Source organism: Oncorhynchus kisutch, linkage group LG19 (genome assembly GCF_002021735.2).
Source record: "Oncorhynchus kisutch isolate 150728-3 linkage group LG19, Okis_V2, whole genome shotgun sequence".
Classification (NCBI taxonomy): Eukaryota; Metazoa; Chordata; class Actinopteri; order Salmoniformes; family Salmonidae; genus Oncorhynchus; species Oncorhynchus kisutch.
Window position 1 is genome coordinate 43,704,797 of NC_034192.2, and position 12,565 is coordinate 43,717,361.

The following is a 12,565-nucleotide window of genomic DNA, read 5'->3' on the forward strand; positions in this document are numbered from 1 at the left end:
GATACCTTTATCAGCCCACTCCTATTGCAATTCACAACTTCATATGTTATTAATGAGTGACACATAATAGTAGACATGAACATTTTAATAATTGAACAGCAACTTTATACTTCGAACTCACAGACACATAAAGGCATTAATCAAGATAGAATAAGATAGCGTGTTGATTTAGGTAACAAAGAAAATAACAAAAACAAATGGATATAGCAATATTACTCACATCATTCCTTGAAATTAGACAAAAAACAACCAAAACAAAACATAGTTTGCTTCACATGACCATAAGAGTCAAATAAAGGAATATTTGAACAATATGGGAGAAAAGAGGGCACACAGTGTTGAGTTCAGTATGTGTTGAATGTGGACAATCAAGATACATAGCCAGTACAATGAAGTGGTAACTTAAGCCAATCGTCGAACAGAAGATCAAATCTAACGTTAATGAATTATAATTGACGGACAGAGTATCAGGTGTAGCTCATTGTGGCGCCATCACGCATCATCATACAGTACCACATCATCAAAAAGTCCTCAGTCATTTCCTCCACAAAGATAGAGCAGGGCCTTTCCGTAGTCCCCAGTGGTGTCCTCCTGGGAATAAGTAAACGAATAACCACAAACTGGCATTAAAGGTGTTGTCAGCGCTACCAAGCAGATAATCAGCCGATGGATTACATAGGTCTTGTATTACTCAGGTTGTACAGCTGATGTACAACACATCTGACATATATTTGTGTGATACAACAGAGAGTTAGTCTGCAAAAGAAAAAGGTTTACAAAACCATTGCGCAGTGTCTTCACAATGGCGGTGTAAACAAATATCTACATCAGTTGTACAAATGGACCGTCATACCGCACAATGTCAACCTGACGCAAGTCAGAGAGGAAGGCTGCTCATTACTACCAAGTCAGAGAGGAAGGCTGCTCATTACTACCAAGTCAGAGAGGAAGGCTGCTCATTATTACCAAGTCAGAGAGGAAGGCTGCTCATTACTAACAAGTCAGAGAGGAAGGCTGCTCATTACTACCAAGTCAGAGAGAAAGGCTGCTCATTACTACCAAGTCAGAGAGGAAGGCTGCTCATTACTACCAAGTCAGAGAGGAAGGCTGCTCATTACTACCAAGTGAGAGAGGAAGGCTGCTCATTACTACCAAGTCAGAGAGAAAGGCTGCTCATTACTTCCAAGTCAGAGAGGAAGGCTGCTCATTACTACCAAGTCAGAGAGGAAGGCTGCTCATTACTACCAAGTCAGAGAGGAAGGCTGCTCATTACTACCAAGTCAGAGAGAAAGGCTGCTCATTACTTCCAAGTCAGACAGCATGTTATGCTGAGTCATGAATAATACAGTGTTAGTAAAGGATGATGTATGCTGTAGATGGCGGGGTTGGAAATAAGGATGCATGACAGGAGGTTGCATGTTTGTACTGGTCCTATCCATTTGGCACTACACCAGTCTCTAGTACGCCCTCATCATTCTGCCTATAGTGCGGTATCGTCATCTCCTATGTTAACAGGGCTGAAACCAGGTATTTTATTCTTCCTATCCAGATACTGATGAGCTAAAAACCTAGTAGGAGACTCAGGAGAGTAACAGCGTGTCACTCAGGTGATTTCCCAGTGTATTGGCTGCGACACAAATCTATCTAACGACTCTCTATCAGTGGAGGCTGCTGAGGGGAGCACGGCTCACATGGACACCATGTCTTTAATGTGGTTGATCCCACTCCATTGACTCCACTTCAGCAATTATTATGAGCGTAGTCCCCTCAGAAGCCTCCACTACTCTCTAGTGTCATTTGATAGGTGGTAGCTGAGTATAGAAGTAGATTATTAGGGTTAGTTGTTAGGTGGTGAAGATGAGACTAGTGCACTGTACCTGGTTAGAGGAGAGACTAGTCCACTGTACATGAAAACTAATTTATATGCAACCAGTTAGGGGAGAGACTAGACCATTGTGCCTGAATAGTTAAAAGGGAGACTAGCCTATTGTACCAGACTGGATAGAGGAGAGACTAGCCCACTGTACCTGGATGGTGGTGTAAAGAGAGGCCCCATACATCTTCTTAAAGCAGGCTCTGATGTCCAGCATGTCTGTCTCACCCCTGGACACCATGATTCTCATCAGAGTCTGGTCATCAGTGCCAGCACGCTAACAAAGAAACAATAGACATCACAATTACAAATACCTAAACCAAACCTCTTAAAGCCTTTTTGGAGACATGCGTTGGTAATTGAAACTTTCTGGTAAATCCTCCATGGGATAATAGATGACAACACAAAGACCATACCCTCATAGACCTGTAGAGGGACTCTGCAAAGTAGGCTGGGACACTCTTAGCACACTTCACTACGGAAAGGAAAGATGACATTCCCAAATGATTAATTCATGTTTCAATATAAAGCATTTATGGAACATGTACAAGATGTATTGACTGATAGGTGGTTTAGGTTTGACTTGTCAAAATGCAATACAGAAATGTCATTCTTTAATTGTGTTACATTTTAGTTTTGTATATTTTTTTCTATTTAAAAAAAACTTTACTGTTGTTACTTGTACTGTTGTTACACATTGTAGAGTCTTACCAACTGCCAGCATTAAGTTCTCCAGGTTTCCAGTAGTCGCGCCCTCAATGCTGTCCTCAATATCATTGCCAGACACCTTCTTGTAGGCGTCAAACACTTGCAATGAAAAACAAGATACATATGAGAATTTGATGTCATTTGATGTTATAATAAAAGTGCAGAATGCAATTCTGTTTTAATGATTGAACAAAATGGCACACACACACCTAGTCGAAGGTGTTCATGGCTCCTATTGCCCAGGATGTTGATGAATTTCTCTTCGTCTGTGCCAACCTTCCCCTTGCCAGCAGCAATCAGTTCCTGAAACACACACAAGTACCCCACTGATAACAGTTTATTATAGCACACTGAGCAATGTTATTACAATTGTGGTATGCAGGTGTTTGCCTCAAATCCTGTCTTTGGTGTTCAGAATGTCTTATACTATCAACTGTTTAACACAACCTTCACTAGTTGCAGTATAACATAGCTTGATCAATGATCTATGAAGAAATGCAAATATTCTAGTTTAGTCACTGGCTTCACTGAATATGATAAGGCCATGCTCAATGAAGTGGATGTCAAAGGACCTGTATTATATATGCATGTGTATAATCATTAAATGTACTGTAGCCTACAATGTTGATCCAAGTATGAAAAAAAACTAAAACATTTTTTTTGCTTTTAAATCCATGAGATTTTCCATTCCAGGAAGAAAATGTACTAAATCCATTTTTAATATTGATCATTTATCAGCGAGCACTATGATACACTTGAAGCTTGCTTTGTCCTTTAGGCCTACTGTATGGTAATGGTTTGGAGCCATATCCTGAGCATGTTAACATTTGAGCACTGAAGACAAAATGTAATTATGTCTTGCCCTATAGCGTAGCACTTAGCGATCATCCACCCACTCATTGGGTTCTGTTACCATTGCATCTTTCTCAATCCTGTTGTCATCCACCCCTTCATCATTACTCCTCTACACAAAAGAACAGAGGAGCAAAGGGGAAGAAAAAAGAACAGAGGGGAAAAGGTTAATGCATCATGGGAGTAGAGTGATGTCTACCCTTCATGACCTAATCTTTGCTGAGTCCCTCTCAACCTGGCAACCTGGTGGGTTAAGTTAACAAGACCCAGAGGACAATGATATTCTTACTGTACGTACCCTTCCCTCTTCATTCCTTCTCACTCCATCCTCACCTTTCGTGAACCACCCATGACTTTATAAGGACATCACCAAAGCACTCCCATTATCAGAAAGGGAATACTGTATCTCTCTTATCCCTCCTTCTCTCTTCGTTTACCTGCAGAAGCATTATTAGAAGCTTTTGGAAGTTGCCCGAGGTGTCACCGGTGATATCTTTCTCCAGCTTCCCACCGCACTCTGAGAAAGACGAGAAGAGGGAGAAGGGAAAGGCAGAAAATTGTTTACACTTATATCTGACAATGGTTGCTAATGGCAGCAATCGACCCAGGTTGGACGTGCTCTGTTTAGCTGAAGGTCTCCGCCAGGGAGATTTGATTAGCAGGGTAACGGATGGATCCGCCTTCTCCGGTGTCCATCTCAGATGGCCAGGGTGGCTCTAATCCTTGGCCTATTGTGCCATTAGCCTGGTTCAAATCTGTTTGTGCTGTGACAATGGCGTGACAATGACCATAGGAGGCAGCACAAACAGATCTGGGACCAGGCTGTTGTGCTAGACCGTTGCTGTGTCCATTGGCTGAAGATGCAGGACTAGGAACGTACTCTTGAAAATAGACTGGGTACTTGATGCAGTTGATATAGTGTTTATTTTAAGTTCTAGGGGTTGATATGCAGTGAGGTGAACACATTTTGACGGGATGCCCTGCGGGAAGAATGTTTGATTGTACAGCTCTAAATTAAGAGGCATAGTTCAGAGTGAACAAATGTATGAAACTAGTCAGGGGTGAGCACATAACTACCATTGGGTTACATTGGTGGTCAACAATGCATGGTAATCCTGTCTATCCTAGACCAAGGCCATATAACTTTCCTTCATCCTTCAATACTATTGGTTTGAAGCAAGGTATCAGACTGCTCTCATAGCCCAGCGAGAGAAACATCTAGAATACGAATGAGTGCAACAAACAGACATTCAGATTCAAAGCAAGGTTCCACAATATGTGGAACCAGTGGCCATATTGCATTCAAATCAAAATCACATTTTATTGGTCACAGACACATGGTTAGCAGATGCCATTGCGAGTGTAGCGAAATGCTTATGCTTCTAGATCCGACAGTGTCTAACAGGTAATATCTAACAATTCCACAACAAAACCTATTATCTAATGAATTCCACAACAAAACCTAATACACACAATCTAGTAAAGGAATGGGATAATAATATATAAGTATAAAATATATGGATGAGCAGTGACAGAACGGCTAAGATGCAATAGATAGTAAAGAATAGATAGTGAAGGATACAGTATACAGTATATACATATGAGATGAGTAATGTGAGATATGTAAACATTCTTAAAGTGGCATTATTAATGTGACTAGTGTTCCATTTATTAAAGTGGCCAATGATATCAAGTCTGTAGGTAGGCAGTCACCTCTCTGTGTTAGTGGTGGCTGTTTAACAATCTCGTGGCCTTGAGATTGAAAAACAGTGTCTATCTCTCTGTCCCAGCTTTGATGCACCTGTACTGACCTCCCCTTCAGAATGGAAGCGGGGTGAACAGGCAATGTCTCGGGTGTTTATTGTCCTTGATGATCTTTTTTTGCCTTCCTGTGACACCGGGTGTTGTAGGTGTCCTGGAGGGCAGGTAGTATGCCGCTGGTGATGTGTTGTGCAGACCACACCACCCTCTGGACAGTCTTGCAGTTGTGGGTGGTGTAGTTGCCGTACCAAGCGGTGAAACAGCCCAACAGGATTCTCTCAATTGTGCACCTGTAAAAGTTAGTGAAGGTTTTCAGTGACAAGTGCGCTGTTGCGCCTTCTTCACCACACTGTCTGTGTGCGTGGACTATTTCTGTCTGTGATATGTACACCGAGGAACTTAAAACTTTCCACCTTCTCCACTGCTGTCCTGTCGATGTGGATAGTGGGGTGCTCCCATTGCTGTTTCCAGAAGTCCACAATCATCTCTTTTGTTTTGCTGACATTGAATGAGAGGTTATTTTCCTGACACCACACTCCGAGGGAGTGCACCTGGGTCCAAATCTCATCGTTGTTGGTAATCAAGCCTACCACTGTAGTGTAGTCTGCAAACTTAATGATTGAATTGGATGTGTGCATGGCCACGCAGTTGTGGGTGAACAGGGAGTACAGGAGGGGGCTGAGAACGCACCCTTGTGGGGCCCCAGTTTTGAACTTGGGGGCGGTCAGTCAGGAAGTCCAGGACCCAGTTGCACAGGGCGGGGTCGGGTCCCAAGGTCTCAAGCTTAATGATGAGTTTGGAGGGTATTATGGTGTTGAATGTTGAGCTGATGGGATAGGGCAGTGTGCAGTGTGATGGCGATTGCATCAGCGGTAAGCAAATTGAAGTGGGTTTAGGGTGACAGGTAGGGTGAATGTGATATGATCATTGACTCGTCTCTCAAAGCACTTCATGATGACAGTGAGTGCTACAGGACGATAGTCATTTAGTTCAGTTACTTTTTCATTATTGGGTACATGAACAATGGTGGCCATCTTGAAGCATGTGGGGACAGCAGACTGGGATAGGGAGAGATTGAATATGTCCGTAAACACACCAGCCAGCTGGTCTGCGCATGTTCTGGGGACGCGGCTAGGGATGCCGCATGGGCAGGCAGCCTTGCGAGCGTTAACACGTTTAAATGTTTTACTCACGTCGGCCATGGAGAAGGAGAGCCCACCGTCTTTGGTAGCAGGCCACGTCAGTGGCACTGTATTGTCCTCAAAGAGCGCAAAGAACTTGTTTAATTTTTCTGGAAGCAAGACGTCGATGTCCGCGACGGGGCTGGTTTTCTTTTTGTAATCCGGGATTGTTTGTAGACCCTACCACATACGTCTCATGTTTGAGCCTTTGTATTGTGACTCCACTTTGACTCTATACTGACACTTTGCTTGTTTGCCTTACGGAGAGAATAACTACACTGTTTGTATTCAGCCATGTTTCCAGTCGCCTTGCCATGATTAAATGTGGTGGTACGTGCATTCAGTTTTGCGCGCATGCTGGCATCAATCCACGGTTTCCTGGTTAGGGAAAGTTTTAATTGTCACAGTGGGTACAACATATCCTATACTCTTCCTTATAAACTCGCTCACCGAGTCAGCGTATACGTCAATTGTTATTGTCTGAGGCTACCCGGAACATATTCCAGTCCACGTAATCGAAGCAATCGTGAAGCGTGGAATCCGATTGGTCAGACCAGTGTTGGATAGACCTAAGCACGGGCACTTCCTGTTTTAGTTTCTGCCTATAGAAGGGGAGCAACAAGATTGAGTCACGGTCAGATTTTCCAAAAGGAGGGCGGGGGAGGGCCTTGTATCCATTGCGGACGTTAGAGTAGCAATGGTTGAGAGTATTACTCGCTCGTGTACTACAAACGGTATGCTGATAGAATTTAGGTAGCCTTGTTCTCAAATTAGCTTTGTTAAAATCCCCAGCTACAATAAATGCAGGTCGGCTATGTTCTCTATCTGGGCCAGAGACCAAGGCTATGGAGGAGTACATAGAGGAGTCTCTGGCTACCGGGGCCTGTCCGTCCGTCTGCATCTCCTACCGGCGCAGGGTCTTTCTTGGTGCATTGACTACCGGGGACTGAATGACATTACGGTTAGAAATTGGTACCCCCTACCACTCCTCTCCTCTTCTTTTCAACCTCTCCACGGGGCCACCATTTTTTCCAAGCTGGACCTTCGGAATGCCAACCACCTGGTTCGGATACGCGAAGGGGATGAGTGAAAAACAGTCTTCAACACAGCCAGCGGACATTATGAGTACCAGGTCATGCTGTTTGGTCTCACCAACGCCCCCACTGTCTTCCAGGCTTTGGTAAATGATGTGATCCGGGACATGCTCAACCGTTTTGTGTTCGTCTACCTTGACGACATCCTGTTTTTTTCCCGGTAGGCCCAAGAACATGTTCTTCATGTCAGGCAGATCCTTCAGCACCTCCTGGAGAACCAATTGTTCCAGAAAGCCGAGAAGTGTTCCACCGCTTCCACCGCTCTACAATCCCCTTTCTGGGATATGTCATCACTGAGGGTAATGTCCAGATGGATCCTGGAAAGGTGAAAGCGGTGGTGGGGGGTGGGGGGGTACTGTCACACCCGGATCAGTTTCACCTGTCCTTGTTATTGTCTCCATCCACTTCAGGTGTCGCTTGTTAATCCTGGAGTATTTATCCCTGTGTTTCCTGTCTCTCTGTGCCAGTTCGTCTTCTATGTTCCAAGTCAACCAGCGTGTTTTCCCGTGCTCCTGCCTTTTCTATTCTCTTTTGCTAGTCCTCCCGGTTTTGACCATTGCCTGTTTTCTGGACTCTGTACCCTCCCGCATGACCATTCTGCCTGCCCTGACCTTGACCCCGCCTGCCACACTGTACCTCCTGGACTCTGAACTGGTTTTGACCTGTTGCCTGTCCACGACCATTCTCTTGCCTACTCCTTTTGGATGTAATAAATATCAAAGACTCAAACCATCTGCCTCCCATGTCAGCATCTCGGTCTCGCCTTGTGCTCTTATATGAGGAAACTAAGCTCGTTCTTGTAGAGGTTGAATGAATCCCACTGGGCACATACTTCAGTTGAACGTTTAGTTTTGATTTAAATTCAACGTGAAATCAACAAAAAATATCACCCAGGTTAAAAATACGAAATTCCCTTGACTTTTAAAACCCACCACGTAGATTTTTCTGTTGAAATGATATGGAAACAATGTTAATTCAACCAGTTTTTGCCCAGTGGGATATGTTATGAATGTGTCATGACACATTTAACCTCTTACCTTTCTTGTAGACTTTGACAATGTCTTTAATCTGAGCGCAGGTCCTAGACGCCAGGATCTCAATCAGCACGTCGTCATCCGTCCCCACCCCCTAGGGAACAACAATCAGAGACCCTCAGACAAGCCCACTCAATACCTGGCTGGCCATTCTGTAACAACCAGTGAGTATACGTGGACATTAAACAGTCTGAATGATTCAAAAAGACAAGCCTGTACATGATATATGCATGATATATGCATGATATATGCTGCTTCACCTTCTCAATTAGTGCACTATTCACCCTATATACACTACCTTTCAAAAGTTTGGGGTCACTTAAACATTCTGTCCATTAATAAAATAACATCAAATTGATCAGAAATACAGTGTAGATGTTTAAAATGTTGTAAATGACTATTGTAGCTGGAAACTGACAATTTTTTTAAATGGAATATCTACACACAGGGTACAGAGGTCCATTACCAGCAACCATCACTCCTGTGTTCTAATGACACCCCCCCCCCCCCCCCTCTCAAGCTGGTAAGGACCAGTCCCTTCTCTCCCCCACACCTGCCCTCTGCCCCCTCAACTTGTCGATGGTCGTCCGGCCTACACTGTCCGGCATCTGTTGAAGGCTCGTCGGGTCCGAGGCACCCTGCAGTACCTGGTGGACTGGGAGGGCTACAGCCCAAGGAATGGGCGTGGGTGCCTGCCCGGGACATCCTGGATCCTGTACCTGTTCGGAACTTGAACCAACTACATGGCTCTGTGGCTGGGGCCGCTCCTAGAAGGGGGGGGGTACTGTCATGGTTCCACCTATCACCAGAGGGCGGCAGAGACCGTCCTAGAGATATTAACAACACTCAGGTGTGTCCTATTTACTCATTATGATTTCCCTGTTAAAAGAGATGTGTTTTCTGTTGTCCTTTGCTGAAGCTTGAATTATGTGCCATGTGCGTTTGTCTCCTGAGTGAGTTTTCGAGACTTAGTGTTTGTTGTTTTCCCAGTGTTACTGTGATCCGTCTGTTACCGTTTCTCAGTAAAGTGTTATGTTTATCCTTAACCGCTGATTCCTCATCTGGTCTCTTCTCTGCACCTGGGTCCAACCTCACCATGTCACATATTGCCCATAATAACAAGCCCCAGAGTGTACCTCTAGGGCTTGTTTTATGGGCAATTATATGTGTGCAACGTATGGATATAAATATTCATGTAATATACAGACCTGACATGTGTAAAGCCAATGTCACACAAACCAACTTGGACAATATTGATGGAACAAGTAAGTGTGTGTGTTTAATTGCCTCTCAAGTAGCTGCATTAGGGTGTGTGTGTTTAAATGCCTCTCATGTAGCTGCATTAGGGTGTGTGTGTTTAAATGCCTCTCAAGTAGCTGCATTAGGGTGTGTGTGTTTTAATTGCCTCTGAAGTGTTTCATTAGTGCATTGTTGATATAGTCCCAAAATGTTTTGCATGTCAGCAAGTTGTCAAGATATACAGATATAACTTTTTTATGTAAAATGCATCATATCAGCTTTATTTCTGTATTTTGAATGTTATATATCTTGAAAACTTGACCACTGATATGCAAAACATTTTGGGACTATATCAACAATGGACTAATGAAAGAAATACCAAAATATTGTTTTGGGGTGGAGTTTTCCTTTAACCCCTGACCCTGCCAAAGCCTAGCAGTACCATAGTACTCAATCAGTCTTGGACAAATCTAACAGGGCTACATGGAAGATGAAAAACATGGCCACACATATTACACTTCATTAGTGTAGCCTATAATGGACTGGCTTTCTGCAGGGAAAGAGGAACATATATTGGCTGCACAATACATGGCTTATTATTGGAGCCATAACCAAACATAGACTATACATTGCTGTACTTTACCTTGAGCGCTTTATGGAGTTGAGAGGCGTCATAGGAAATGGGAGGGGTCATCAACGCCACAACGAGCGTCTCAAACAAGCCTCCCAGCTCCGACTTTAAAGCACTCACAAGATCCTGTGGAAAAATAAAGACTTAGACAATGGAAGAAGTGCTTGCTTTAGACAAATAGAGCCAAAATCTCTTACTCAATTAATACATTTGAATTCTTCACAAGATCCTGAGGATATAATAGTCTATAATTCTTTAACTTTGAAAAATGGAATAAGTGTTTGATTTGGACCTTTAAAAAAACAAACTAAAAAATATTTAAGCTGAATTCCTTACCTCAATCAATTTATTAAAATTATTAACATTTTGTATGATTAATATTCTGATAACTTTGACAATGGAAGAAGTGTTTGTTTAAAGTAAAATGAAAACACAAAGAATAACAGAGCAGAAATCCTTACCTCAATCAATGCATTTGAATGATTAATGGGTGTTTTGATAGCATGCACATAGAAGTGTAAAACCCTTCGTTTATGAGTGAGAGTTCAATTTATTAGTATTGACAATAAAAAACATGAGTTGAGTCGTTCCTAATACATACAGTATACTGGAGAGAGAGCGAGAGTTATCAGACACCCTGATAACTACATTTATTGTTGGCTTTTCTCTTATGCTAAGCCACCAGACAATTCAACACATTACTCACAGAAGTGTACATCGGAATAGATTTTTATCGGCCATTTATCATAGATTTGGGTATTTTTGAAGTGCCGATCTGAACAGGCAGAGGCCAGAGAAAGAGAGTGCGAGAGAGACGGGTGGATGAATAAAGAACCATTTGAAAGTGAGACTGACAAGGAGAAAGAGGGGGAGGAGGGATATGTGTGGATGGAGAGATTGTGGTTGGGTAGGTAGGTGGGTTGCAGGTAAAGCAACTGATGGCATGTGTGGGTGGATAATATTTCAGAACTCTCATGAGGGCCTATACTGTAGGTATTGGACAGATGCTGTTCATTACGGATAAGTCACAAACCTCTCCCAGTCCCAGTGCTGCTAGCTACGTGACATCTGCGCAATGGCAATACCGTCATGCCAATCTGCCCCTACGAATAAACCCCATATCTGAGAATAACAGTAAAGCATTTTGGCAGTATGTGGATTGATTCTTCTTATTCAAATTCATACTTGGATACCCTGCACAAGGCAATTGGGCGTGCATATGCTCTACTCTTATTCAGTAACAGTAGAAAAAATGGCATACTGTTTTCCCTTAGGTGACCCTTTTTTTTCGCTGATGAGTGATGGGGTTGGTGACATGACCTGTAGACTTCAATCAGACCTGTAAGCTTCCTGTCTCACCTTTCCGTGGGCCTTCTTGTACTCCACCTTAATTTCCTGCCGTTGATTGTTGCTGCGCGATGCCAAGAGCATGAGAATGGTGTCCTCATAAGTGCCTGTCAAACATGATGACAAACTTACAGTAATTAATCTTAAATCAGTGACTTGAGAACATGTCTTGATCATGAATTGCAGAACTCGTTAAAACAAAGCCACCCCTACCAGTTTGGAATAACTAGTTAGTTACCACATTGTTTATTTATAATGGTGTAGTGAACCAAGTAAAGAAATTCAGTTTGTGTTTACAACAATAAAGGGATGATTCACCCCAAAATCTACATTTATCTGTGATTTCCATGCCCTATGTTGAGTCTATATTCCATAAAGATAGTTTGGTCATTGTGGTTTGAAAGGCAACAACAAACATGGACAAACTATGTTGGCCTGGACCACGCTATATGTATTCAAGGAAATCTACAGGCCTCAATTAGATTAGCACCATGTAATTTCATCTGGAGGATGAACCGTCCCTTTAATAAGCACTAGATCAACATATAGACCTATTCTCACCAGGGAAATGATGAGACAAATGGACCAACACACAAACAATCAATACCAATACTTTTAAAAGGCATCAATACCTCTGGGATACAGCAAAATAATATCAGGGCTGAGACAATTCACGGCATTTCCTGGGCAACGTTGAAATAGATTTGTTATCCAGACTTAATTATGCCATAAAGCAAGTCACCGCTTATAATGTTATCTGGTTAAAATATCAGAGTTCAGATTGATTTTGAGCTCCAACTATAAGTCAAGCTATAATTCACAGATATGCCTCCATTTTACGATCA

At 42.8% G+C, this 12,565-nt stretch overlaps 1 protein-coding gene across 1 annotated transcript; it reads right to left on the reverse strand.

Moving 5' to 3' along the window:
- Positions 1 to 67: 67 nt before the first annotated feature.
- Positions 68 to 8,613, reverse strand: LOC109864811 (annexin A5-like). Its single transcript, XM_031797898.1, has 8 exons — positions 8,507 to 8,613; positions 3,871 to 3,950; positions 3,495 to 3,545; positions 2,791 to 2,884; positions 2,585 to 2,680; positions 2,290 to 2,348; positions 2,028 to 2,150; positions 68 to 591 (listed from the first exon to the last, which is right to left on the reverse strand). The coding sequence occupies exons 2-8, from the start codon at positions 3,880 to 3,882 to the stop codon at positions 532 to 534; spliced, it is 495 nt and encodes a 164-aa protein (XP_031653758.1). The 5' UTR covers positions 3,883 to 3,950; positions 8,507 to 8,613; the 3' UTR covers positions 68 to 531.
- Positions 8,614 to 12,565: the final 3,952 nt, after the last annotated feature.

Coding starts and splice junctions, on each gene's coding strand:
- LOC109864811 (XM_031797898.1), bottom strand. Junction 2,885..3,494: donor GGATTGAGAAAGATGCAATG/GTAACAGAACCC, acceptor TGTGTGTTTCAG/GAACTGATTGCTGCTGGCAA. Junction 592..2,027: donor CTCTTTACACCACCATCCAG/GTACAGTGGGCT, acceptor ACTTATTCCCAG/GAGGACACCACTGGGGACTA.